The sequence below is a fragment of the Grampus griseus genome (genome assembly GCF_964374135.1).
Source record: "Grampus griseus genome assembly, chromosome: 10".
In the NCBI taxonomy this organism is placed as follows: domain Eukaryota; kingdom Metazoa; phylum Chordata; class Mammalia; order Artiodactyla; family Delphinidae; genus Grampus; species Grampus griseus.
This window is the reverse complement of record NC_139004.1, coordinates 103,001,789-103,029,179: the sequence shown is the minus strand read 5'-3', so window position 1 is coordinate 103,029,179 and position 27,391 is coordinate 103,001,789. Positions and strand designations below refer to the sequence as shown.

The 27,391-nt window shown below is 43.8% G+C and overlaps 1 protein-coding gene across 2 annotated transcripts in view; it reads left to right on the top strand.

Annotated features, from left to right (window-relative positions):
- The first annotated feature begins 7,256 nt into the window (after positions 1-7,256).
- KBTBD12 (kelch repeat and BTB domain containing 12) overlaps positions 7,257-27,391 on the top strand; it is a 55,824-nt gene continuing 35,689 nt past the window's right edge. Inside the window, exons 1-4 of one of the 2 annotated variants that reach the window (XM_082663806.1) lie at positions 7,257-7,347; positions 15,734-16,915; positions 21,223-21,493; positions 23,576-23,726. In XM_082663806.1, the coding sequence (XP_082519932.1) occupies positions 15,846-16,915; positions 21,223-21,493; positions 23,576-23,726 (1,492 nt within the window). In that variant the 5' untranslated portion in view covers positions 7,257-7,347; positions 15,734-15,845. Of the gene's footprint in view, positions 7,348-7,647; positions 7,754-15,733; positions 16,916-21,222; positions 21,494-23,575; positions 23,727-27,391 lie in introns of those variants that run through there. The other variant, XM_082663807.1, reaches the window with a different exon arrangement.

The window sequence follows — 27,391 nt, the reverse complement described above, 5'->3', positions numbered from 1 at the left end:
CAGAAGTTACCCGCACCTCTTCCTCTCAGATGCCATACGTGGCTGCAGGGCAGGCGGGGAGACGCCGTCTTTATTCTGGGAAGTCTCGCACATAGGTGATAGTACCACGGGAGCAAGAGAGGATGGGTATTGCAGCCTAGCACGTAGCGCATGATCCCATTTGTATAAGATACACCCCCAGCATTCACACACATGCACCTGGACAATGGGAGGACGCCTGAAAAATATTGGGACTTTGGGTGAGTTTTGCTTACTTCCTTGAACTTTTCGTATTGATCGAATTTTTGGAAATGGATGTATTTTTCAGTATAGCTTCTTTTCCAAAATGAATGATGTACATGAAATCGAAGGCCAGAGACTTCTTGTTGAAAGACATGTGACCCACGGGACGCTCTGGATCTGGGACGGCCCTTCAGAGTCTCCCAAATTGAGGGCCTTTGTACCCCCCTCAAAGACCAGTCATTGGAGGCACACTGCCTCCGGGGAGGGGTGAAAGCTTGGGCAAGGCAGCTCCTCTGGGCCCAGAGAAATTCCAGGAGGGGACCAATCTACGGGGGGCTCAGCAGCTAACACTCAGCAGGTGGAAAGTGTCTCCCTGCTGAAGGGGGTTCTATGTGGTGGGCTGCAGTGTACACGACACCAGGGACAGAAAGGCACGGCCTGGAGCTGGAGAAGGAAGCAGAGGAAAATCAGAAATGTCACTTTACACAGAACCACTGTATGCAACCACCATTTTTCTTCAAGTCTTCCTCAGAAAAGAGAATACTCTTAGAACTAAACCTAGGTATGGCAAAGTATGAACCTGAGCCTAAGAAAGAGAAAACACTCGGCAGATCCAAATGGAAAGGCTCTACAAAGTAACTGGCTTGAACATTTCCAAAACGTCAAGGTCACGAAAGGCGAAGGAGACCTAGGAAATATTCCAGACTGAAGGAGACCAAAGAGACAATGCAGTGTGTGATCCTGGATAGTGGACTGTGTGAAGAACAAGATTAGGACTTGGGCAAAATTCAAATGTAGACTGGAGGTACGATAATAGTTTTCTTATTGATGTTAAATTTCCTGACTTTGATAATCACTCCAAGGATGTGTAAAATAATATCCTTGTTCTTAGGATTACATGAGTAAGTGTTCAGGGGTGAAGGGTCTCATTATCTGGAATTTGCTCTCAAATATTCAGAAAAAATAAAATTATATATATAATTTAAATCCTGAGAGAGAAAAAGTAAATACGACAAAACATTAATAATTGGTGAACCTAGGTGAAAGGTATACGAGAGTTCATTGTCATAGTCTTGCAACTATTTTGAATGCTTGAAATTCCTTCAAAATAAAAGGAGAAAGAGAAACTTCCCAAAATAGAAAGCCAGTAGGATAGTACCCAGCCACACTAAAGGAACTCAGATCTGAAAAGGCTCCTAATGGACAAAGGTTGCAATTGATAAAAAGTGGATTATGGTCATTATAGACTGTAAACTTGAAGTTGATTCTGGGAAAATTCGATTGTATTTTCAGATGGATGCATTGTGAGAGCTTATTAAGGACAGTGAGGCTCTCTAGTGGTCAACATGAACGTCCCCCACTAAATAAATAAATGCAAATTAGGTCAAACGAGCCTCATATTCTTTTCTAAAATAAGTTAAAGAAATGGTCATCAGGATAGTGTATCTTGATTTGGCAAAGTTTTGGGGAAAGCTGTGCATGACATGCTCATGGACAAAATGATGCAGCACTTGGCATTTTTATAGCAACCTGAACAGCACCACCCAGAAAACTGACTGAATCTGGGGGGCAGTGGTAATAGTTTCCTAGGGCCACTGTAACAAGTTCCACTGAGTGGTGGCTTAAACAACAGAAATTTCCTGTGTCACAATTCTGGAGGCTGGAGGTCAAGATTATGGTGTCGGCAGGGTTGGTCCCTTCTGAGGCCGTGAGGGAAGGCTCTGCCCCAGGCCTCTCTCATTGTCTGGTAGACCGTTACCCAGTCCAAGCTCGTCCTGCTCGCCACACAGGCCAATAAATCAAGAGACGAGTTGTTGGGGCAAAGAACAGCGACTTTATTCAGAAAGCCAGCAGACGGAGAAGATGGTGGCCTAGTGTCCCAAAGACCCATCTTCTCTGAGTTAGAATTCAGACCTCTTTTTTATACTGAAAGGGGAGGGGGTAAAGTCCTAGTTCTGGTCAGACTGCGGAGGGGAAGTGTTCATTTCTTCCTTCCCGGAAGAGGCAGGGTTCCCCGGAGATGGGCCATTATGTAGAATTTAAGCCTACAGGCAACATCCCTTTAGTGATTAACTTTTAGCAAAAGCAATAGAATACAAAGGTTAAGAGAAACACATCCAATATGAAGTCAGATTTGTTCTTCCCTATCACAGACAGCTGTATTCATAGTCATACGGTGTTCTCCCTGTGTGCATGACTGTCTCCAAATCCTCCTTTTTCTAAAGACACCAGTCATACTGAATTAGGGCCCACCCTAATGACCTCATCCTAACCTGATTACCCCTGTACAGACCCTATCTCAGTGGATGATGAGACAGATGGTATAACAGACATGGAATGATGGTGGGTGGTCCAAAGCCAGGTCCCTCACATGTTCACTGTGCCACCTGCCATTCACCACTGGCCGTCCTGAGACTCATCCTGCTCCTGGGTGGTGTGAGGATTAAATGGAAAAATGAGCAAAGGCATTGTGCAAACTGCAAGCCCCCCGTAGTCTCCTGAACTCAGGACCACCGCCTGCCAGGAGGCAGTCAGTGCTCCAGTACGTGAAAGGACTGGCTGGGATGAGACAGGGTCCTCAAGCGGGCGAGAGCCGTCGTCACATCTCTTACAAGCATCTTTATCAGGTTCGGGAGACGGGGTTACTCATCTACAAATCTAACTGTGGGCTAACTTATAAAACATACTGAGGAGATTTCCCCCCATTTCCACCCATTATTCTTCGGAAGAGTGGAGACATGCAGTCCTTTAAGGATTCTCCACAGCTTCCTTCTAGATGGTGTCTTCTCAGACCCCCAGCTTCCCCTCAGCCCCTCTATCAGCCAAAGGGTCTCGCGCTTCCTTCCAGGAACTGAGTCGATTTCTCTGCACCCAGCAAAGACAGCTGGCATTTCTGCTCCCACTCTGGTTTCTGTTCCTTTCTACTTCCCCAGCCTAGATCCTGCATCTTCTCTCCCCTCTAACATTTGGAGCCTCCCCCTTTCCAAGGGTGTCTTGGTTTTTGTCTTCATACAGACTTAAAGCTTCTATCTTAACACATCCTCAGGTTACCCTAAGGCCTCCTTCTGCCCCATCAGCATTTCCCAGGTGTTTCCCATGGGGACCCATATTCACATCATAGACCCAGAGGTCCCAAAGTCAAGAATGGTTAGGAAATGCCTTGCCTCTTGACTGCAGGATTCATTAGAGCCTTTAATACTGTATTTTGATTCTCCCCAAAGGGACAAGGAATGCAGCATTTCCCAAATGCTTCTAAACCATTTCCCAAATGGTTCTAAACCAGTTCTAATGGCTTTAGAACTCTGTCTTCTGGAAACTCTTGAGGGACTAGCATCCGGCTTCCACGAGTGCTGGTCTGCACCCAGTGTCTCTGCTTCCAGTTGGTCTGTGACGGACATGGCCGTCTGTCTAGCAAATCCTTTTCCCTTCCTCTTGGTCACAGAGTGAGACTCTATTTCCCAATCTCTCTCGCAGTGAGGTGTGACCACGTGGCCTCCATCTTTCCAAAGGGAGTGAGCGGCCGGACATTTGCCTCTTCCAGGCCTGACCCCCACAAATCTGCTGTGCACTTGTTCCCCGACTCTTTCCCTCTGTCTGGAGACCAACAAACACCCAGGGGACTAGGCAGAGCCTCCACCGGGGATGTGTCCTAACAGCTAAGCAGAGGAGGACAGCCACCTGGATGATGCAAACACCTGCAGGGCTCCCGCAGAAGCAGAAGGCGGGTGAGCCTCTCTACGTTAAGCCCTGAAGGGCTGCGGCCTGTTCCTACTTCAGCCCAGCTCTCACTTTGCCACCGTTGTCAGTGGCGTTTTGGCCAGATCCTGGGGTCTGGTCTTTGTTCTTAATTCTTCCCATAATCCGACGCTCCTCCTACCACTTCCCTCCTCTGCAGCCATGCTCTGTCCGTTCCTGTTGCTTTTATCCACGGAATATTCTTTTCCTCTCCATCGCCCTCTCTTCCTCCACCTCCATCCCCAGCCTGGGTGTGTCTTTGATCCCCTTGCTTCTCTCTCTCCAACATGGCTTCATCTCTGATTTCATGGCTTCTACCATCTCACCCAAGGAAAGAGAGGGAGAAGGGAGAGCTGAGAGATTAACTATCACCTCACCAGAGTATATTCTTCCACGGACCAAGCCTGTTTTATTCACAGCTGTTCATTAGCATCTAGTTATGCCTGGCACAGAATAGTTGCTCAATAAATGTCTCTTAAATGACTAGACAAATGCACAGACGGCAAGGGAGGCATTACTCTTCCAATGGCAACACCCCGATAATGGGAAAGGACAAAATCCAGAGTTCAGCTGGAAGTTTAGAGAGCAATTGGGATCACACCGTGTCACTGGTGAGTCGTACACTGCACGACCCCAGGCTTTCTCGTGCAATGTGGTGTGAGCGCCAGCAGGTGGAAGGAAAGGGCTGGGGACTTAATTAAAGAATGCTTCGAGAGAGGAGCTACATGAGCAGTGGTGGGCAAAAGCAGAGAAGGGGAAAGCAAAAACATTTGCTCTCTATAGAAGCCAACTGTTTTCAAGCACAAAAAAAGTCAACACAAATTTGTCGAGGGTCTTCTACGTGCCAGCCATTGTTGAGCTCTGGGGATGCAGGGATGAGAGCAGCCACTCTCTGCCTGGAGGTGCCCACCACCCAGCAGCATGTGAGACCCAAAACCACAGTCATCAGGCCATGGGCCCAGTGCTACCTGTCAACAGCAGAGGGAGAGGGCCCTGGGAACACAGACAGTGGCGTCAGTCATTCTGCTGGAGATGTGTTCTGCGAAAGATACACGGAGGAGGTGACATCTGAGCTGGACTTGGGAGATAATTCCCTAATTATGTGCATCCATTGGGTCCGCAACCATTTACTGAGCACCAGCTTGGTGCCAGGCTCTGGGCACAAGGGTGAGCAGAAACAGATACAGCCTTGCCCTCACTTCGTGGGGAGAAGGGCCATTGATCTCACAATTACACCAACAAATGCAAAACTAAACCTGAAACCAGGGCTAGAAAGGAGTGGTGCAAGGTTTTATGGGAGGTGAAATAAACGTTTGTGGATTGATGAATCTACAGACAATGTGTAGGGCAAAGACTGCCGGCGGGATCATAATGTAAATAACGGAGCTACTGGCCACCCAGGAGAGACTAGAATTCCCGATTCCACCGCCATGCGCGAGGTTTGACCGTATAACTAACTTACAGACAACAGTATCTGAAGAGTGACTTCTGGGTGTGTCCTTAAAGGGGGGAGGCTTCCCCCCTCTCCTGTTCCTCCCAGATGGAGGTGGTGGTGAGCTGTCTTGGAGCATGTGGACCAGGGCAGTACTCTAGGGAAGGTGGAGTAAGAAGGGTGGAGGGGAGGCGCCCGGGGCAGTGACTGTGGAGCTGCCTGAGGAGCCTTGGAGCCCTTCCACCAGGCACCGTAAGAAGGAAAACTTACCTTCTTTCCTGTTAGGGAACTATCACTGGAATTCCCTGTTAGAGCAGCTGAACCTATACATCTTGACTCACACGGTATGCAAGATACTAACCACTGCTTAATAAAGCAACAGAAAATAACAGTTAGTGTACCTGGACTCTGCCTCATGCAAGATTTGATGATTCATAGACTCAGGATTTGAGGATTTCATTGCTTGGGGGAAATGAAATAATCTTGGGATGTGGAGAGAAATTTGGCATCCAGAAGGTTTGTGACCTTTCAAAAACCCTGAAATCTATTAGATTAAGTTGTGTGCAGCCTTGAGTGCCCCAAGGCTGGGCTCTGGGTGGTTTATCATCACAGGAGTGGGCAGGTGAGGCTTAGTAGACAGATGGAACCTCCCTTCCCCAGCTTCCCTCTGACAGATTCTTATTTATTTATTCATTCGTGTATTTATTTATTTATTTATGGCTGCACGTGAGCTCAGTAGTTGTGGCTGGCGGGCTCTAGAGCGCAGGCTCGGTAGTTGTGGCACACGGGCTTAGTTGCTCCACGGCATGTGGGATCTTCCCGGTCCAGGGCTCAAACCCGTGTCCCCTGCATTGGCAGGCGGATTCTTAACCACTGCGCCACCAAGGAAGTCCCTCTCTGACAGATTCTTAAAGCAGAAGAGCCTCCAAAAGAAATGTCCCTGTCTCTGCCTCAGGACAGGATACAATCAGTACTATCAGTAAGAGGTGGCCTTCTGCCCCACTTTCAAGACCTTTGGAGGAGTCTGCATTTAATAATACCTGCCTCATCAGGAGAAAATGACTTGGGTTACTTGATAGTTATCAAAGCACTTTCACACCTATTGGCTCTCCTATTTCATCCTCCTAATAACTTGGGTGTAAGCCAGGTGCAATACGGTCTTGTCTACTGTCCTCCAAGAATCTGAGCTAATCACAGGAGGTCATGAGGCTTCCAGGGGCAGAGCGGAGCTAGGACACCAGGTAAGGCCCTCCTTCCTGTCACTTACCAGCTTTGCCCCTCCATCACCCAAATCAGTGACCGCTCCCTGACCATCCGTTCTCTGGAGGGCCCCAGCCAGCATGTGACTGGGCCGCCAAGGTGGACAGGACAGAGCTCTTGGCCTCTGGGAGCTTTCGGGGGTGTGGGGAAATGTGACAGGTTTGCACACCTGGCTACAGTGTGACGCTCTGTAGGGTGAGCACTGTGTGATGGGCACAGGCCACAATGCTCCCAGTCCTTCAGGCCAGAACAGTCACTAAGGACCCAAAAAATGAGTTTGTGGCAACTGCTGGAATCCTGCCCTCCCGTGCCCACGGGTGCTGAGCATGAAGCCTCAGGCACTGATGCCCTGCACCTGCGCACACACTGTACACACACGTGTACACACACGTGTGCACACACCTGTACACACGTGTACACATGTACACACACACGCAGGCGCTGCGGCGCGTAGTCCCTGCAGCCCAGAGCGGGAGGGTGGGCGCGGAGGGCGAGCACGCGTCCGCCCGCGGAGCTGCCAGGCCGCCTCCTGCCCGCGGGCGCCCGCGCCCCCTCCCCGCGCCGTCTATTTATATCGCTCGCCGGCTCTGCCCATATTGGGCAGCGCCAGCAGGTCAGGCGCCCCAGGCCGGGTCGCGGCGCCATTGCGGCGGCCCCTGCGGAGCAAGTGCGGCGGCGCCTCCCGTCGGGGTAGCCCCGTAAGTAACGGTGACCGGGCCGCGGGGACCACCCGAGGCCCCTCGGCACCTGCGCCCCCGCCACGCGTGCAGCCCCGCGCCCCTGACCGCCTGGTCCTGGACCGCCCTCGCCGGCCCTGGCGGCCGTGGAGGGGGCGCCTGTGTCTGCCCGTCCCGGGGTCCTCCTGGAACCGAGAAGAGTGCCAGGCACTCGACAGGATCCGCTCTCTGAACTGTAGACCGAGGAGTCTAATCGCCCTGCGTTTCCCACCCCCCCACCCCCGCGGGATTCTTAAGAGTAACTAACGAACTCGATGCATGGTAAAGGCTCTGGTAAGAATGCAGAACGTCAGCTCTTCAAAGGAAAGGAAAGAGGAAGCTTGCCTTATTTAGCTTTATCTCCATCCTGGCCGTCATTAAAAGCCAGGTGTGTGGAGCGGATTATTACTTTGCAAAAAATCCAGTATTTTCCAAAGCTCCGGGGAGACTCGGAGTGCATTCAGGGTGGGGCAGGTGTCCTGAGCCATTTTCAGCCAGGGTCTGTACAAGATGGTGATGCTGAAGCAAACTAGGGTGTGGGGAGTAATGGGGAAAGCCAGGGGTCACCAAGGTAAATGCTGTAGGAGAACTAAACGGGCAGGGGTGAGAGAAATTATAAATGAGGACTGACTCTCAGGTCTGCATTAGGGCGGGGGGGGGGGGCTGGGAATGGGGAGGAGGTGTGCCATCTGAGCGGTGGGGCTACTCACGTCCTGCTGGTGGTTGTCGCCATGGGAATTAAAAACCCACTGTTGCCCTAGCTTGCATTTTTTTTTTTCAATAGATGCTGGAATGTTTCAGCGCTGCGTGTTGACAATTAATTTACAAAAAAAAAAGTCCGAGCAGCCAATTTGCTATCTCTGGCTTCAGTTCTCTAAGAATGGGGACCAAATTCCTGAGCGCAGTGCTGACGGGGAATTAATTTTGAGGATGGGAGAAGTGGGTGTCAGAATGTGTCAGGCTGTAGGCAAGGAAATCAAGTTAATGATTCTGGGCGATTTATTTGACTTGGACAAACCGATAGCAGCTTGAAGAATCAAAATATCTTCAAGACAGTGGTTAATAACATGTATAAAACCTAAAAGAAAAAAAAGTTATGAACTTGTAATTTAGGACTAAGCAAAGCATTCGCTTAATTGCACAAACCGTCTTGAGCAACTGTTCTGTGCGAGGCACTGTCACAGACAGACGCTAAGAATACAGAAAGGGTTAAGACCTGACCCCCTACCCTCAATATGCGCATCAGTGAAAGGCGAGGAGGGCGAATTCGTAAATAAATTGCAGTAACAGCGGTGCAATAACCACCGTGTTCAAGGTACAAGCAAGGAAGGGCAGAGAAGGCTTCACTGAGGAAGTGACGTCTGGGCTGAATTTTGAAGAGCCAGTTACATTTTTTCAGATGGAAGCAGGTGAAGAATATTCCAGACACAGGGAACAACATGTGTATTCACATAGCATTAGAACAGTGAGTGGTTCAGTACTACTAAGAGATTGGAAAATATGAGGAGGGAAAGTCCAGAGATGGGGTAGTAAGGGCTGGGAGGTGCCAGGTTAGGAAGGGCCTCCTAATGTCTGGAGGACGGGTAGTGCTGGTGCAAATAGGCTTGAGGTATTTTTTAAACGTGGGGTAATGATTTCATACATGAGAGTCACCAACTTACAGAAGGGCTGTGTTTTAAGCGTTGGAACTGAGACATCACTGACGTCATGTTGACATTCCTTGGCGTGCCAACCAAAATCCGTTGAAGGGGGCCTTAGGCTGGAATGTAGGACCCTAACCAAGTCATTTCTCAGGTCTTCAGATTTTTTCTTCGATAAAATTCAAGGCTTTGCTGTTGATCAACTCCATCACTTCATATTATGACCTACTCACATACTGAACATTTCTACGGGAAAAAAATGTATACACTGATTCTGGAATCCAGTAACTTCTTTTCCCACCGAACCACAAGTAGGAAGGAGTTGTTTCTGCCTTTCTCCCAGAGCAGTTCTCATTAAGACTGGAGAAGCAGGTTGTAAGCATCTGTATTTTCCAATGACTCATAAGTTGGGCTGACTACACTTTGACAGGTTAAAAGGAAAATTCTCAATGTATCTACGTATCCTGTCTGCCTGTCTGTCTGTCTCTCTATATATATGTACACGCACTGATGTGGTTTACACTGTATGGGGCTGGCCCAAAAGTTCGTTCGGGTTTTGATGTTATGGAAAAACCCAAACAAAACTTTTGGCCAACCCAATAGGTTAGGTTTTCAGAGTTGTAAGTTACTCTAATGTTAATACAATTTTTACTTTTAAACTTAGTTTATGCAATATTTAAGACGTGCAAAAAGGCCTAATGAATAATAAAGTATGTTATCGGGTTCCTGCCATACAGCTGATGAAGTCGCACGTTGATTACGCAACTGAAACTCCTTGTCACCCTCCTCCAGCTGTGTGCCCTCGCTTCCACGCCTCCTGAAAGCAACCACTGTCCCGAACCTGGTGTTTAGAATTACCTTTCTTTATATTCCACTACAGTTGTACATGCCCTTAAAGAATATACAATTCTTTTAACTTTTTAGTTTGATATAATTTCAAACTTACAGGAAAGTTCTAACAGTAGGACAAAACACTCCCATAGACCCTTTACCAGATTCACCATTTATATTTATTTTGTCATAATATATCACCTACATTTACTCTATTAGAATATATAGTATTGTTTTGCGTATTTTACAGAAGATATCAGTGGCGGGCAGCACCTATTCTTTTTAGTCTTTTTCACACATTGATGTTTGTGAAATTCATCAATGTCGATACATGTAGCTCTAGTTCATTCCTTTTTTTTTCTTTTTCTTTTCCTGTATAATATTCTCTTGAGTGAATATGCTACAGTCTATCTGTTCTCCTGTTAATGAATATTTAGGTTATTTCCAAATTTTTACTATTTCAAACAGTGCTGCTATGAATTTAAACTAGTTTTAACTTCAGCAAAACATGGAGTCATGGTCATGTATCAATCATTTTTTAGAAAAAGTAGCAACTTTAAAGATAATATAAAGATTATAAAATTAAACACTGTAAAAACAAAACATTGGTAGTTTAAGTAAACTAACATTTTTATGCCACTTTAAATTTTATTTTATTTTTTAAATAAATTTATTTAGTTAGTTAGTTATTGGCTGTGTTGGGTCTTCATTGCTGTGCTCGGGCTTTCTCTAGTTGTGGCGAGCAGGGGCTACTCTTTGTTGTGGTGAGCGGGCTTCTCATTGCGGTAGCTTCTCTTGTTGCGGAGCACAAGCTCTAGGCACATGGGCTCAGTAGTTGTGACTTGTGGGCTCTAGAGTGCAGCCTCAGTAGTTGTGGCGCACGGGCTTAGTTGCTCCGAGGCATGTGGGATCTTCCCGGACCAGGGCTCGAACCCATGTCCCTGCGTCGGCAGGTGGATTCTTAACCACTGCGCCACCAGGGAAGCCCCACATTAAAATTTATAGGAATCCATTTCTTAACACTAAGTATACTGGACGTGGGTAAAACTGCATTTTGGATTTGCAAAGTAATTAGGCTTTATTCTTGTGATTTATATTTATTTTTGCTACTCATTTTTTCTCCATTATTATGGGTACTATTAATATGACTGCACAATTCAGTCTTCTATAAATTGGAGCAGAGAATAACTTCCCATTAGTATCACTGAGAACATTTATACGGTTTTATCTTGCTGATGAAAGGAGAATGCCCTCTGGGCCCTCATTACAAGAAAAAGTTGCTGTCAGCTCTCTTTTATTTGTGAGCTGTGTCTGTACCCACAAGCAGTTTGTATATGAACCCAAACATTTTTATTGTTCAAAAAATGTTTGTACAGGTGTATCCAGTTTCAGCTTTACCAAGCAAATTACATGTTATACATGCATGGCCTTATTTAATTCTCCCAGCTATTCTTATATAATTCTCAAAACTAATTCCAAGCAAGGAATCAAAAAGAGGCTAAGAAACTTGCTCACGTTGTAAATGGTAGAGCGAGGTATCAGAACCCAGGTCTCAGGAACCCAAGTCAAAGCCCACATTCCGAACCTCTGAGGTACTCTCTGCTACCCCACTGTGAGCACTTGGATACAAAAGACTGATCCAACTACTTTATTTATATACAGTAACCCCAATTTACACATGCAGAAACCAAGGTTCAGTAAGGTTACACAATTTTATGGGACTTCCCTGGTGGTGCAGTGGTTAAGAATCCACCTGCCAGTGCAGGGGACACAGGTTCAAGCCCTGCTCCGGGAAGATCCCACATGCCGCGGAGCAACTAAGCCTGTTTACCACAACTACTGAGCCTGAGCTCTACAGCCCGCAAGCCACAACTACTGAGCCTGTCCTCCAGAGCCCATGAGCCACAACTACTGAGCCCACGTGCTGCAACTACTGAAGACCGGGCACTTAGAGCCCATGCTTTGCAACAAGAGAAGCCACCACAATGAGAAGCCCACACAACACAACAAAGAGTAGCCCCCGTTCACTGCAACTAGAGAGAGCTCGCGCACGGCAACAAAGGCCCAACGCAGCCAACAAATAAAAAAATAATAAATAAATTTAAAAAGAAACGTTACAGGGCTTGCCTGGTGGCGCAGTGGTTGAGAGTCCGCCTGCCGATGCAGGGGACGCGGGTTCGTGCCCCGGTCCGGGAAGATCCCACATGCCGCGGAGCGGCTGGGCCCGTGAGCCATGGCCGCTGAGCTTGCGCGGCCGGAGCCTGTGCTCCGCAACGGGAGGGGCCACAGCGGTGAGAGGCCCGTGTACCGCAAAAAAAACAAAACAAAACAAACAAACAAACAAAAAACAAAAAAAAAAGAAACGTTACATAATTTTGGGATGACAGAAAGCAGTGGCTAAACTGAGATTCAGGCCCAGGACCGTCTCACTTCAAAGCCCCATCTGCAATGCCAGCATCTTCTGTGTACCTTATGTATACAAGGAACAATGCTGAGAATGCTTGCTGAAGCATGGTGGCTAATGTAACTGACCAGGTATCTCTCAGGATTTACACCAGTAAATTCATTTGGTCTGTAAATCCACAGCAATTAGAGTAGCTCTCAAGAGTTTTATAAAAGGCAATTAGAAGGAAGGGACACTTAAATATATGTGCCCATCTAAAAAATTCATAAATGTTTCTTCTGAATGTTCGAAACAGTTATTTCCTTTTTAAAAGTATTTTTTGTTGCTGAAGCCAGCGTTTGGGGCAGAGAAACTGTACCCAAGTAAAGTATTTATTCAAGAAATTGATTTATCTTTGGGAATCTTGGGGACACCAGATGATCCTTTTAAAATAGGAATTTGACTGTTCCCCTTCTCAAAACTCTTCATCTGGAGTTAAGCAGAGAACTGGAGATTAGGCACCAGACATAATCTAGAAAGTGGATTTATTTATGACAGTGGCACACGAGTTGTTGCCCCGTTGCCTGTTTTATATCACCCATGAGCAAGAATGAATTTTTTAATTTTAAATGGCTTTTTAAAATCAAAAGAAGATGTGAAAATGTATGAAATTCAAGTTTCAGTATCCGTAAATCAAACTTTTTGGCACAGAGCGATGCTCATTGGTTTATGTATCATCTGTGGCTGCTTCTGCATGGCAACGGCAGAGCTGAATTGTTAAGGCAGAAACCCTACAAAGCCTGAGATATTTTCTCTCTGGCCCTAGTTTGGTGCTTGCTCTAGAGGGAGTGATTAAGAGTGCAGACTTTGGAGTCAGATGGAACTGGGCTCAAAACTCAGTTCGTGCGCTTGTAAAATGGTGTAGCCATTTAATGAGAAGAGGTAAACTCAGAAGAGCTGACTTAGGTAATTTTGCCTTCTATCAAGGAGAAATGCGCATAATTAGAAGTTTCCACAGTTCTTTTACTTGACAGTGTACTAATAGAGAATACAAGAATATACCTAAAGTGAAACTTTATACAATATCTAATTGCAGTTACCTTAAGCAACCTTGTCTCAGTATTTTTGCAAATGCCACTTACACTAGTGAGGACTCCTGAGTGCCAGGACCAGCACTCCCAACTCAAACTGGCTTAAACAATGAGGGGAATGGTCTCTCTCAAAACTGAAAAACACAGATATAAGGCATGTTTCCAGCTCCACTGCTCTGAAATCTCTGCCTTCTTTCCTATACTGGCTTTGTCCTCATGCTGGCTATGGGGACACGGCTGCAGTGGATCCAGACCTCTCATCTTTGTAACACGTGGACACCCCCAACCAGTGAACCAGAGACTGAGCTTCACTCCAATCGGGCCAATCTCAGGTCTCCCACCAGCCCCTGAACCAGTCTCAGTGGTAAGAACGGGAGTCAGTCCCACCCCAGTGGCACCAAGGAAAGGCAGGCTGAATGTGGGGAGAAAGCCAACATTGTCCACTATAGAGCTGTGTATAAGATATTACCTATAACATGTTTATCGAGAAAACCAGTCCATAATGTACTAGGTATTTCATTTTTAACCTCTCTTTGAAACTAATGCCACTTACGTTTTCATTAAACTAGCCCTATGCCAAAACGTTCAACGAGGGTAGCTTGGTTCCTGCCTTAAAGATACAAAATCCTAGGTTGTGGTCCTAACATTTGGGTCCCCGGCGTCTGGTTTCTTTCCAGCAACATCAAGAACTAATGACTCTGAACTATCTGCATTGTGTTAGATCACGTGATCCTATCTGGAAGCTGCCCTTGGCCTTCTAGCATTGTGGGTACTGGTACCCTTTGAGGGATACTTGTATATCAGTACAAATGGAATAGAAATTTTAAAATATTTCCTTATAAGAAAGGTTTTACCGTTTTTTAGTTTGAAGTAACAGCTGTCATCTATAAAGTTGACTGATGTGTTTATGTGTAAAGAAGCCTACATAATATGATTTGGGCTAGTCATAATGTGTTGTAGGAGAATTTAGAAATATAATGACCTCTTAATTACCCATAATTGGATTCTCTTTGTAAAAATCTAAAACAAATAAAGGGAAAAAGCAACCGTTCACTTTTAACCTGCAAACCCTTGCATAGAAAGTCTTAAGTTCTCATTGAAATAAAACTGAGCCATTAACGCCAGAAAATCCAGCGAGGAGGCTTTTATTTCTATTTCAAGTATACGGGTTCCAAGACTGGCTACTTGTTATGATTCCACACCCTTCAGCACAGCGATTTTTAGGTCTTACAGTTGCCATTATATAATTAAACATTCCTATCATGCTTAACATTTCTTTCCTGAAATGAACTTTAATTCAACACTGAAAAAGTGCCAAGTCTCATTGAGACATATGAGATTTCTAATCCTTTACAGGATCACAGAAGTTTAGAAGATTTATAAGCTTCACGGCTGACAGATTTTGCTTTCACAGTGTTGAAATTATCACCTCCCTGCCTTTCTGAGCTCCTCGTGCTGACTTTTCTACCATCGAGGTTTATTCTCGCTGCTGGGACTTACAGCCGCATTAGACCTGGACAGGGTGACAGAGATTGAGCTCTGCTCCTCCCCTTAAGGCTTCTGGCTCTAGGAGTGTTCTTTAAATCCAAAGAGCTAATTAGCTTCCTTGAAACATCCTGTTTGCAGTTCCCCGGGGAAGGGGAAGCTGAGACAACCAGCTTAAAGAGATTTTTAATTAGACTAGTGCTTTTTCAGGCAAGAAGTGATTCCACCTCTGCCTCTGTGAGACAGGGAAGAGAGAGAAGCCACGCAGGAGGGGCAGAGAAATGGGAGGACTTTTGTGTGTTTTCTAAGATTAGGATGATTTACTTGTAAGTTTCAAGTATTGTGAATTCTCACATCAGCACGTATTTGGTTGCGCTTTCCAAAGCACTGTTTTGAATTATTTGCCACATAGCAAAGTTTGAGCAGAATTTTAGTGGACTTTTTTTTCAGCCAGCCTACAAGACCCCCTCCCTTGTGATTTTTCAGACTGGTGCTGATAGCACTTGGGTGCATTTTGGGGGACGGTGCACATAACCTTTTCAGTGATGTTGCACCTCCTCAGAGAGGATGCTTCCTAATGCCTCTGTATCCTCCATCTGTGGGTCAGCTGAATTTGGTAACTGGAAGTGTAAATGCGAAAGGTGCTCATCTTATCCCTTTTCTCTTCGTTCACCTTGGGAGGGAGGACTTTCCAGCCTCCGCTAGAAAAATCTCTGCCGCCAATTAGGAAAATATTGTTAGTGCTTAATAATTTCCTGTTTTTAATTTTACAATCAACGACGTTATTTTTAGATACCAAAGTAGCTATCTTAATGTTAAACTACTCTGCTTGGAATGAATAATATTTACTTATAAATACTTCTTAGAACTAAGGCTGCATATTTAAATTACAGAGAATTTTTTTCTTAGAAGAAAACTCCCTCTTTTCTTTCCTTCAGGAATGTTGCATGACATCTCTGTTGCTTGGTGAGTAATAAGACATGTAAACAGGACCTCAAGAATCAAGCTACATTTAAAGAAGACTTACTTAGAAACACTGGAGAGGACACCATGGAGTGCAAGACTGAGGGAAAAGAAAAATACCAACACAGCTTGAATTTACTGAATAAAATTAAGAACATGAAAGAACTAGCAGAGATGATTGATGTTGTACTCATCGCAGAAGGGGAGAAATTCCCTTGCCACAGGCTGGTCCTGGCTGCATTTAGTCCTTATTTCAAAGCGATGTTTACCTGTGGACTACTTGAGTGTACTCAGAGGGAAGTCGTACTTTATGACATCACAGCAGAAAGTGTGTCGGTGATATTAAATTATATGTACCATGCGGCTTTGGAGATCAGTAATGCCAATGTACAGACTGTGGCTATGGCCGCCTATTTTATGCAGATGGAGGAAGTCTTCAGTGTGTGTCAGAAGTATATGATGGACCATATGGATGCCTCGAACTGTTTGGGTATCTATCATTTTGCAAAGCAGATTGGAGCTGAGGATTTAGCTGATCAATCGAAGAAGTATTTATATCAGCACTTTGCTGAGGTGAGCTTACATGAAGAGATACTAGAAATTGAAGTGCACCAACTTCTGACGCTTATTAAATCAGATGACCTGAACATATCCAGAGAGGAGAGCATTCTGGACCTAGTTCTGAGATGGGTAAATCACAACCGAGAACTGCGCACAGAGCATCTTGTGGAACTTCTGAAGCAAGTTAGGCTGCAACTGGTAAATCCTTCTTTTTTAAGACAAGCCCTGAAAAGGAACACAATGCTTCTGTGTGATGCAAATTGCATTGACATCATTCAAAACGCATTCAAAGCCATCAAGACCCCTCAACAGCACTCTCTCAATCTTCGTTATGGCATGGAGACTACCAGTCTTTTGCTGTGCATTGGCACCAATTCTTCAGGAATCAGGTCGAGACACAGGAACTACGGAGATGCCAGTTTTTGCTATGATCCTGCATTGCGCAAGACCTATTTCATCTCCTCTCCCAAGTATGGGGAGGGTTTAGGCACTGTGTGTACTGGTGTTGTCATGGAAAACAACACTATCGTTGTGGCTGGAGAAGCAAGTGCCTCTAAACTCTCCAGACAAAAGAGCAAGAATGTTGAAATCTACAGGTTCGTATCTAGCCATATACTTGTAACTTTGTTTCAATTATCTTGCTTTGACATTAGCAGCCGAAGTACTTCTGAGTGATCACATCTTAAATTATGTGTGGTCAGAATTACCCTGTAATCATGTATTTTACATAGATGTAAAATTCATAATGAAATCATCCACATTTTAAAATTATTTTTCTCTCCCTTTCATTATTAAGAACATATAGTTGAATTTGCATAAGTTAAATGTATATACTTTATGATTCCTTTGTATATTTTCACTCTTAGCTTTCACTATTCATATGCTATAATTGCTTTGTTTTTGAAGAGCTGAATATAACTTTTAACAAGAAGAAAAGTTTATTAACACTGACGCCTTGAACTGACTTTTATTAGTTCACAATTCAGAGTAGTAAGTAATTTTTCTTCTTGACCAAAAAGTATTATTTATCTGTCAGTTTTCATTCTGTACTTTTTTTTTTGGCTGTGTTGGGTCTTCATTGCTGCACGCGGGCTTTCTCTACTCGTGGCAAGCGGGGGGCTACTCTTCATTGTGGTGTGTGGGCTTCTCATTGCGGTGGCTTCTCTTTGTTGCAGAGCATGGGCTCTAGGCATGCAGGCTTCAGTAGTCGTGGCACGTGGGCTCAGTAGCTGTGGCTCGCAGGCCCTAGAGCACAGGCTCAGTAGTTGCGGCGCACGGGCTTAGTTGCTCCACAGCATGTGAGATCTTCCCGGACCAAGGCTTGAACCCGTGTCCCCTGCATTGGCAGGCGGGTTCTTAACCACCGCGCCACCAGGGAAGTCCTTCATTCTGTACCCTTAACGAGTGGGTCTTTGCTAAACCTCTAATAGTGTAAAATGTTTGTAGCCTAAGAATTCTTCAACCCTAGAACTGTAAGAGGAACAGGAGTATCTGCTAAGAAGTAGTGTATGTCTAGGAACAGGAGTATCTGCTAAGAAGTAGTGTATGTCTAGGTGTTGTGTGTGAGGACAGAAAGATTTGTTTCCTGTTACTCAGCAAGAATTCAACCCTTAAATCTACCTGGGTGAGTAAGAGTTGTACGTGTAGGTCCTTGAACTCTCCTTGCACTCCCTCCCCTCTCTGGGCCCTCGTAGCACGGTTTCTCAGACTTTTCAGTCAGTCGGTAAGTGATTCTCGACAGCAAAGTGGGGACAGAGAAGGAATGAGAGGTCTGCTATTTTCCTGTCATCTCTCCTCATTGCAGTATGTGCTTCAGGCTCTCGGCCCGTCCTGCTGTCACCTTCACACGTTGAGCAAGTGTCCCTTCTTCCCAGAAGTGGGGGCGGGAACACAAGCCCTGGATAGTGACTGGCCCTCTGCCTGCGGTGACAGGCTGTCACTGAGCAGCAACAGGTACAGGCCCTCAGGTGCTTGTGGGAAAGGGGGCATGTTTCTCCTGGGACGGATCCTCTGGGTCCCTGACCTTTGTTTCCTACTTGCTCTTGGCTGGGTGCCCTTCTTTTCACCTTAGAGCCTCCTGTACCAGAACCTCAGGTTCTTTAGATACCTATTTTCTTCCTCTTAAAGGTAGTGCAGGGCTTCCCTGGTGGCGCAGTGGTTAAGAATACACCTGCCAATGCAGGGCACATGCGTTTGAGCCCTGGTCCGGGAAGATCCCACATGCCATGGAGCACCTAAGCCTGTGCACCACAACTACTGAGCCTGAGCTCTAGAGCCCGCAAGCCACAACTACTGAAGCCCGCACGCCTAGAGTTCGTGCTCCGCAGCAAGAGAAGCCGCCACAATGAGAAGCCCACGCACTGCCATGAAGAGTAGCCCCCGCTTGACGCAACTAGAGAAAGCCCGTGTGCAGCAACGAAGACCCAATGCAGCCAAAAATAAAATTAATAAAATTTAAAAAATAAAATAAGGATAGTCCACAATTCTGCCATCAGAGTTAATTGTTAACAAACGTCCAACCCTCTCAAAAAGTGTGTTTTCATCCTTGAAAGTCTTTCCTCTTAACTGTTTTTGAATGCCTGCTTCCCTTTTTATGCGTGTGTCTAACTACACACCGCGCGTTTCCCTTCTTTCCTGTCTTGAACTCACGCCGGTTCCCATCACCAACAGCTCTTCCACGTTGGTCAGAATTAGGGTAAAACTATCAGTTGCCCTCCTCACTTCTCGCAATAGTGAAACTGTCAGCAAGGCAAATAAAGAGATTATCAGAAGCACTGCTTGAGGCTTACATGAGACTCCCAGTGCTGTCTGCATAGTTAAGGTCTGACAGTACCACCCGAGGTCACTGTCTTTGGTCCACTCCTGCCACATCATCTCTGCTCCTTACCCCAATTACCTTTGCCAAGATGCTCTTCAGCGTGCCTCTACTCTGTAGTTTACACATTTCCATGCAGATATATTTCTTTTTGACTTAAAAGAGGAAGTAGATTAGCATTATAGCAGGTTGTTTCTTTTTTAAAAAAAATACACCTTTCCATCTCTTTTAACTCTCGTACTTTGGTAGACAAACAGCTGAGGATGTAAGTGTTGTCTTTAAACTGTCAACCTCCGTGAACACTGAATGCTTTTGCCACTATTATTTTCTTCTTTATGTCATATCGAAATAATAAGTTTTATAGTTTCATCTGGGCATTTTCTCTCCCCATTTTTAATTCAAAATGTTAAAACAAAAATCCAATTAGCAAGTTGTCCAGCAAACATGTACTTCCCATCCTTCGTGGGATTTATCTTGTTCCTGGCCTATTTTCTTAAACCGTGCCTCAGAAAACCAAAACCCATTTTTTAGTTCTATTTATATATTCATTGTCTTTGCTTCAGTAGCCCCCACCTGTAGACACCTAATTGTCCCTTCCCCTCTGAAATCCAGAACAATTAAAAATAGTGGTGAAAATATCACCTGTGCTGCTAGGGACTTTGGTTTCCATAAGAGTTGGCCTAGAACAATGGGGAAAACTTCTGTAATACGATTAACTGTCACATGTCTGATGCAAAATTTGTTTCCAAACAACAAATTTTTTTTCTTATTTTCCATATTTATTCTGGTTTTTGTTTTTTGTTTTGTTTTAGTTTTGAATTCCAATTATACTTTCTGGATTTTCTAGGACAGAAATAATTTCACATATTTTATCCCACTGTCCCCATGGGTACTTTTGTCCTGGACTATGTGTCCCGATCATGATTTGAGAAAATAGACTTGCCATTGTCAACAGGCAAGACAGAAGATGGGCACAGACTCATCCACTTGGTGACCATGTAATGCTACACACACACACACACACACACACACACACACATGCACACACTCAGATAATTACTTAATGTGTTGGACTCTAGGAGGTGTTGAGAGACCATATCACCTAGTGTCCCTGCTCTTCTCCCAAGACTCTTCTCAGACCAACCTAATTATTTGTGGTAGAAATTACTGAAATTACCATTCCTAGTAGATTAAAACAGTTGAGAAATGCCCAGCAGACACCTACAGGTGGGTTTTTATACAGTAGCATGCTCTTGACTCTGTTCTAAGCCAGTTAGAACCACAAGAACAATCCTTAAAATTCTATATATCCTGCATCATCCCATTAGAAATCTGAATTTAAATATTTCCAGATTTTCTGCTCTAAACACATTTCTTTAATGTAGTATTAAAATGAAACTTCTAGTCAACAGAATAAGACATTTTTTATGTTTATTTTTACATATTCTCTTTTAGCAAATGACTTGCTGAAAGACTTTCCTATTTTTAGTAATTTATTTATTTTTGCTGTGTTGGGTCTTCGTTTCTGTGTGAGAGCTTTCTCTAGTTGTGGCAAGCGGGGGCCACTCCCCATCGCGGCGCACGGGCCTCTCACCATCGCGGCCTCTCGTTGCAGAGCACAGGCTCCGGACGCACAGGCTCAGCGGCTGTGGCTCACGGGCTCAGTTGCTCCGCAGCATGTGGGATCCTCCCAGACCAGGGCTCGAACCCGTGTCCTCTGCATTAGCAGGCAGACTCTCAACCACTGCGCCACCAGGGAAGCCCAAGACTTTCCTATTTTTAATTTTCTTTCCCAAAATTAGGAAATGAAGGCTAGTCCCTGGATAATCTATACTTTTTCAATATATTGTTTTTTTCTAAAATTCTCTAGGTGGGTGTGGTTGACTGTTTCTGTGTACATTATATTTTGTTCAGCATTTCTTTTCCCCAAAAAACACAAACCTGTATCACTATCTTAATGGTTTTTTCTTCTCCAATTAGAAGAACCAAATCATATCGGTTTTCGTTGGAAAAGAAACAAGTGTGTTTTTTTGGCAAGTTGTTTTTATATTAAATCTAATTCTGGGTTCTCTCTCTGTTAACTTACAGGTATCATGATAGAGGAAACCAGTTTTGGGAAAAGTTATGCACAACAGAATTTCGAGAGCTCTACGCTCTGGGCACCATCCATAACGACCTCTATGTTATAGGAGGACAGATGAAAATTAAAAACCAGTATCTTATTACAAACTGTGTTGATAAGTACTCTGTAGAAAGGGACACTTGGAAAAGGGTGTCCCCCCTTCCACTACAGTTGGCGTGTCATGCTGTAGTAACAGTGAATAATAAACTTTACGTGATTGGAGGCTGGACCCCTCAGGTTAAGAAATTTCCTGTGTACCTAACTGGCATGGCTGTGCTGAGTCTGGCCGCTCTGTTGAGAAATGTAGTTGTTGAATACTAAAAGAGTATGACTCACATTCCGGTAAAATGCCTTTTATGTTATAGAATATTAAATGGAAGATTTTAAAGTGTTAAAGCAGCTCAGGAGAATGAATTTTAAAGTGTTATTCATAGGCATGACTTCATTCAGTATTTGTGCTGTGTTCTTCATAACCCTTCCCATCCTTGCTGACTATGAAGGATGCTTATGCTGAGGGGTTATCTGTAAGGAGCATCTAAGTAGGAGGCGAAGAAGCTGGATCCTCATCCCACTTCTCTCTGCTTTACAGCTGTATGACCTGAGGCAAGGATTCTTAGGTCTTTTTCATATTAAAGTTCTTACTCTGAGTGGGAAACCAGAATGTTCATCCTGTGATGGCACAACCATTTCCACAAAAGTATATTGCAATTTTAACCTCTTCATGTCTTTGCTGGGCATCAGCAGATAGAGAAACCAGAGACTGTCTTGAAGCCCAGAGAAGGGACGCAAGACAGGATGGAGAAGTCAGTGGAGTGGGACCACAGAGGCCCTTTCTCTCCTCTTTCGTGTCCCTCCGAGCGCCTTGGGGCTCTCACAGAAGTTTCACTCCAGCTGCCTTCTGCCCTGGCCAACCAGTCTTTCTAATAAAGATTAATCTTACCAGCTCATTTTCTGTCCCCATGACATAAACTAATTTTATTTTAGCCTATGTGATTTCTTCTTTCGCCAGATTCGCTTCATGATAAAACTGGTGCTTTTTAAATCATTTCATAAGCTTAAATTTTGCCTTTTATGGTATATCATACTTGTTTTAATAACAAACGTCACATTTAATACATTTTAAAATTCATGCTATGTATCAAAAAGTAGCTTAGATTTAATCACAGTTAGTAGCTGAAACCTGACAAATTATTTGTAATAAAGCTTTTTCAGAACTATTCATTTACATAGTTAATTTTGCATGAATATGCTCCAAAGAAAAGCTTTTCTTTGCTTTTTTCCACTAAAGCAAATATTAAATAAATTAGAAGGAAAATTAAAACAATAAAGTCAGTATTTCCTAATTTATAATGTCTTCAAACACGTCAGTATTTACTGCATAACGAAAGCTTTTGCTAGTCTGTACCGAATACAATACATTAAATTGCAAGAAAGCATGGGGTAGTGATTGCACTACAGTGATTGTAACCCTGAGCTAAAACTAACTGCATACAACTTTCATAAGTATGGAAATTATTTCTCTGTTGAACACCTTCATCCAAAACAAAAAGCAAAAGACACTTAAGCATCTTTAGCTTGAAGTCATAGAAGGTCCTAACACATTATAGACAAAAAATATTACTTCACCTCAAGTTCAGGAGTAGGAAAAGCTACATACATCTGTGTGTATTCAACTTCTACTTTCCCTAGTCATTAAAATATATATATATATATATATATATATACGTACATAAAATAAATACATAAAAATAATTGCAAATAATTTCTATTAATCCATGTATCTTTAAAATTAAATTCAGACCACTCCTATATTATGGTATAAAAATACTCTCATTACTACAACACTCAAATGTTTTTGTAATTTTGTTCCACTTGGATTAGAAAAATATTATAAAGAAAAATGCTTTATAAATTATTAAAATTAGTTTCTCACAAATATTATTTAATCCGCCACTATAAAGCTTGGTAAAATAAAATTATACTTTAAATACTATTCAAAAAAGCTTGGTTTCGTTTTTAAGGCTTTGCAGTGCTTCATTTTTTAAAAAAAATGCTGTATGTATTGCCTCACTGCTCAGATCACAGATTGTTTGCTATAACCCAACACCTTAGCCCCATTATCGTAGAATATAAATTCCTCCGATACTGACAGTGTACTTATATCTCCAAGTCATGGGATTTGGTGTGTTTGTGAGTATGACTCACTACGGTTAACCTCTATTTATCTCCTTGGCTGTCTGCTTTGATTAATTGCATTCAGGTACTCACGAAGATCTCTAAGTGGTACGTTACTATACTGGCTGTCATAATTTCACACAGATGGATCTTCCTGACGAAGAACCTGATCGATTAAGCAACAAGCTGCTGAAGTATGACCCCAGCCAAGATCTATGGACAGAGCAGGCACCCATGAAGTACTCAAAGTACCGATTCAGCACAGCTGTGGTCAACAGTGAGATTTATGTTCTGGGTAAGAAGCAGCTAAAAGAGTGTAACTCCTTTTATTTTTTCTCAGCAGTTTGCCTCAGTGAAAATGAAATATTCTCCCTTCCTCTTGCATTTCAGTTCAACTATATACACAACTAGCCCCCAATTCTCTTTTGTTTCTTAATTTCTAGAGCACAGTCAGGTAAGATTAAATGAAAGTCTATTGACTTGTTGAAAGCAAAGTTATTTTTATCAAATTTTTAAGTCGCTTGGAATGCAAGAACAGTAGTGATACATCCTTCTATACCCACCAAGTAAAATATGGTGAAAAGGCAGTAAGCCTTTGGCTGCCTTCAGCCGATGAAACGTGGGCTTTTGCAACCAACTGATTCTCTGTACTAACAGAAGAGAAAGGCAGCAGACGTAAGACGATGCCACAGATACCAGTCCTCTTTGTGTTGCCTCACCCACCAAACTTCTACAGAGGTTATTAAGTAATTTTTTACCCGAATGCATTTTTTTCTTTTCTCTGGCATGAATATGTGTGGTCCTGCACCCCCCACTAGGGACTGGTGAAAGACTGGTTTGTTCCCACTAATGTGGGTTAAAGTGACTCTGAACATCCTCTGTGTCTCCCCACCCTTCCCACTCCTTCTATTAAGTCCTTTGCTCGTCTAATCCCCGTCCCGCTCCCTAACGTCACCCTCTGTCACCTCGCTTCCCACCCCTCCATCACTTTCCCATGAGTATGGGAAGAAAGAGGTTGAGACAGGAGGCTGAGTGGACTGGTAAAATGATGGCGATGCCAATTTTTTATTTCGTCCCATCTGCATTGATGCCTAACTGGCAAAAACAACACGGGGAAGATGCTGGGTAACAAAAAGATGGCCAAAAAAAGAAATATGGGCTGAAAGCAAACCAAGCACTTGAGCAGCATTTTTTTTTTTTAAACTAAAGGGAAGCCGTTATCTCTTGGCTGCCTACACAGCCTGAAGCGAATAATTAACGCACTCAAACATTAATAGTTCTATGATTTTAAGAACAAGAACATTATGCAACATAATTTATGACTGCCTCAGTTATGAGGCTCACTTGTGATTATAACTGAGTTTTTCCTCTGGGTATATATTCGTTACTTTCGTTATAACCTTATGCAGTGTCATAGGCCCAGTAGAGATAACATCTAAACTAGGATCGATTACGTGGGATGGAGGTATAACTCAGGAGTGAAGTGCTGATCCACTTATTATATTAAAGTTGGAGGCAGTCAAAAGTGGGAAAAAATGATGTGTCAATTGAAGCAAAATGAGATTCCCCCACTGTGGAGCCACAACTAGGCTAAATGTGGAATACAACTGATAGTGTCATCTTTTTGTAAATTGCCTGGAAAGGACACCCAAGACACCCTTTGGAGCTCACGCTTCACAGCATGAACAAACGTCCACTGAGTGAATGGAAGGGAGTAGATTTTTAGAGGACCTGTAAGATGTGGGTAAGAGAAATAGAGGAAAGAGCGTGCTCCAAGAAAGGAGGTGCTGGGGAAGGGTGGGGAGTACAGTAGAAAGAAAGGCAGAAGCAGAGGTTCGGAGGTGAGAAGGAGATGCTAGGAGTAGAGGATGCGAGAAGGATGAGTGAATGAGCCCACAAGAGCAGGGACGGGTGGGGCTGAGAGTTGGACACGTGCATGGGAGCAGCTTACAACGGCTGGTGGATGAAGAATTAGGAGAACAAGAGGGAGCAGTGAGAAAGTGCACAGAAACATGATGAGAGAATGTCTGAGGAAGGTTGCCAAGGTCAGGATATAAGGAACGCGTCAAAGGTGAGAAGAAAATGTCAGTGGGGACATCAGTTAGAAAGTCTTTTGCAGCAGCATCAAATATAGTTTCTGGATATTCAGGGCTGGGGACCAGATTCAGTCTCTCAAATAATTTTACCATCTTGGCAGATTGAATCCAAAAGGTTCCAGTTTCCCAACGTTTGCTACTTAACTCCCAAGTATATGTATAAAGCTTTTAAATGGAATGAATTTCAGTTGTTTAGGTATTTTTGTGGTACACTTAGTTCAGATTTAATTGTTCATTGCAAATATAATTGGAATGTGGGCAAATATCATACAGAGCCCTAAAACCTTCTCGATGACTCACACAGGTACCATGCACTCATGTGTTAACTGTCTTAGCAAAAGCCCTGTCTGCTTTTGGGAATCTCTATGTGTCCCACTGTGATTGGAGTCACTGCCAACTAGTACAGCAATGAGCCCTCTCCCTAATACCTGTCCTGGATTTAATTCCTTATGGTCTCCTAGATAGTCTACAGGCCACCCCAAAAGAGCAACCACGGAAATCTTCTTCACCATGGAGGGAGCAGGACCGAGGGGGGAAGGCACCAGACCCTGACTCCATCATTTACTACCTGGTATGGCCCTAGTCTAGTAAATCTTTTTTTTTTGGGGGGGGGGGTAATATCAAAATTTGAATGCCTGCCTCTTAGAGATATGATTAAATAAAATAATGTATGTAAAATCCCTACAATACAAGTATTCAGATATTATAACTAAAGTTCTTTGAGCCCTTCGTGTTACAGACACTTTGCTTAATTCTTTACATAAAAAGTTTCATTTAATGGTCATAAAAAACTGAAAGTATTAACTCTCTCTGTATGGCCGACTAGATATCTAGACTGATCCTCCCACTGAAAATACCAAAAAATGTTAGGTGAAACGTGTTTAAAATCCCCTGAACTGAGAACTGTTATGGCAGTAAACACTCAGCGGGCCAGAATCTAAGTGAAAGCAGGAGACTTCTAGCAATGGAGAAGTGAGAAGGGAGACATCCCCTCCCCAAAAAGCAACTATAAAGAGATAAATTTGTCAAAAACAACAATTTCAGATCTCTGGAAACCAACCAAAGATAAACAACAATTTGAGAAGAGCTTAATTTCTCGAAACTGCTGAACTTGAAGTCAGTCTTCAGGCAGCCTGTGACATCCTGGCCTGAAACTGCCCCGACTTGCAGCCCAGAGCATTCAGCGTGGTAGTTCTACTGGAGTGGGACTAGCTGTGAATCCTAGCAGCTTTGTTTGCCAAAGGGGTCTGATACGTTTGGGAGCAGAGGGTGGAAAACCCACACTCAGAGTGGCAAATGGAAAAAGCCTGCAGCTCTCCTAAGCTTGAGCTTTTAGTCCTGGTTGGGACAGCAGCAGATAAGAAAACTAGCCGGAAATGTAACAGAGATCTTCTAGGGAAATCCTAGAATAAGAGCAGATTTGAGAAGTCTGAAGAAAGAATCTGTGAACTTGAAATAGATCAATAGAAATTATATAATCTGAAGAAGAGAGGGGAAAAAATTGAAGAAAAATTAGCAGAGCCTCAGAGACATATGGAATAACATGAAAGCTACCAATATAGGTATAATGGGGATCCTGAAAAAAGAGAGGGAAAGGGGCAGGAAATCTCTTTTCAAATGAATATTTGTCAAAAACTTCTCAAACTTGATGGAAAAACATTAATCTACAGTTCCAAGAAGCTCATCAAATCCCAAGTAAGGTAACGTCACAGAGATCCTCATCATAACACATCATAGACAAAATACTGAAAGACAGAAAATCCTTTTTTTTATATTAATTAATGAATTTATGTTTGTCTGCATTGGGTCTTTGTTGCTGCGCACAGGCCTTCTCTAGTTGTGGCGAACGGGGGCTACTCTTTTT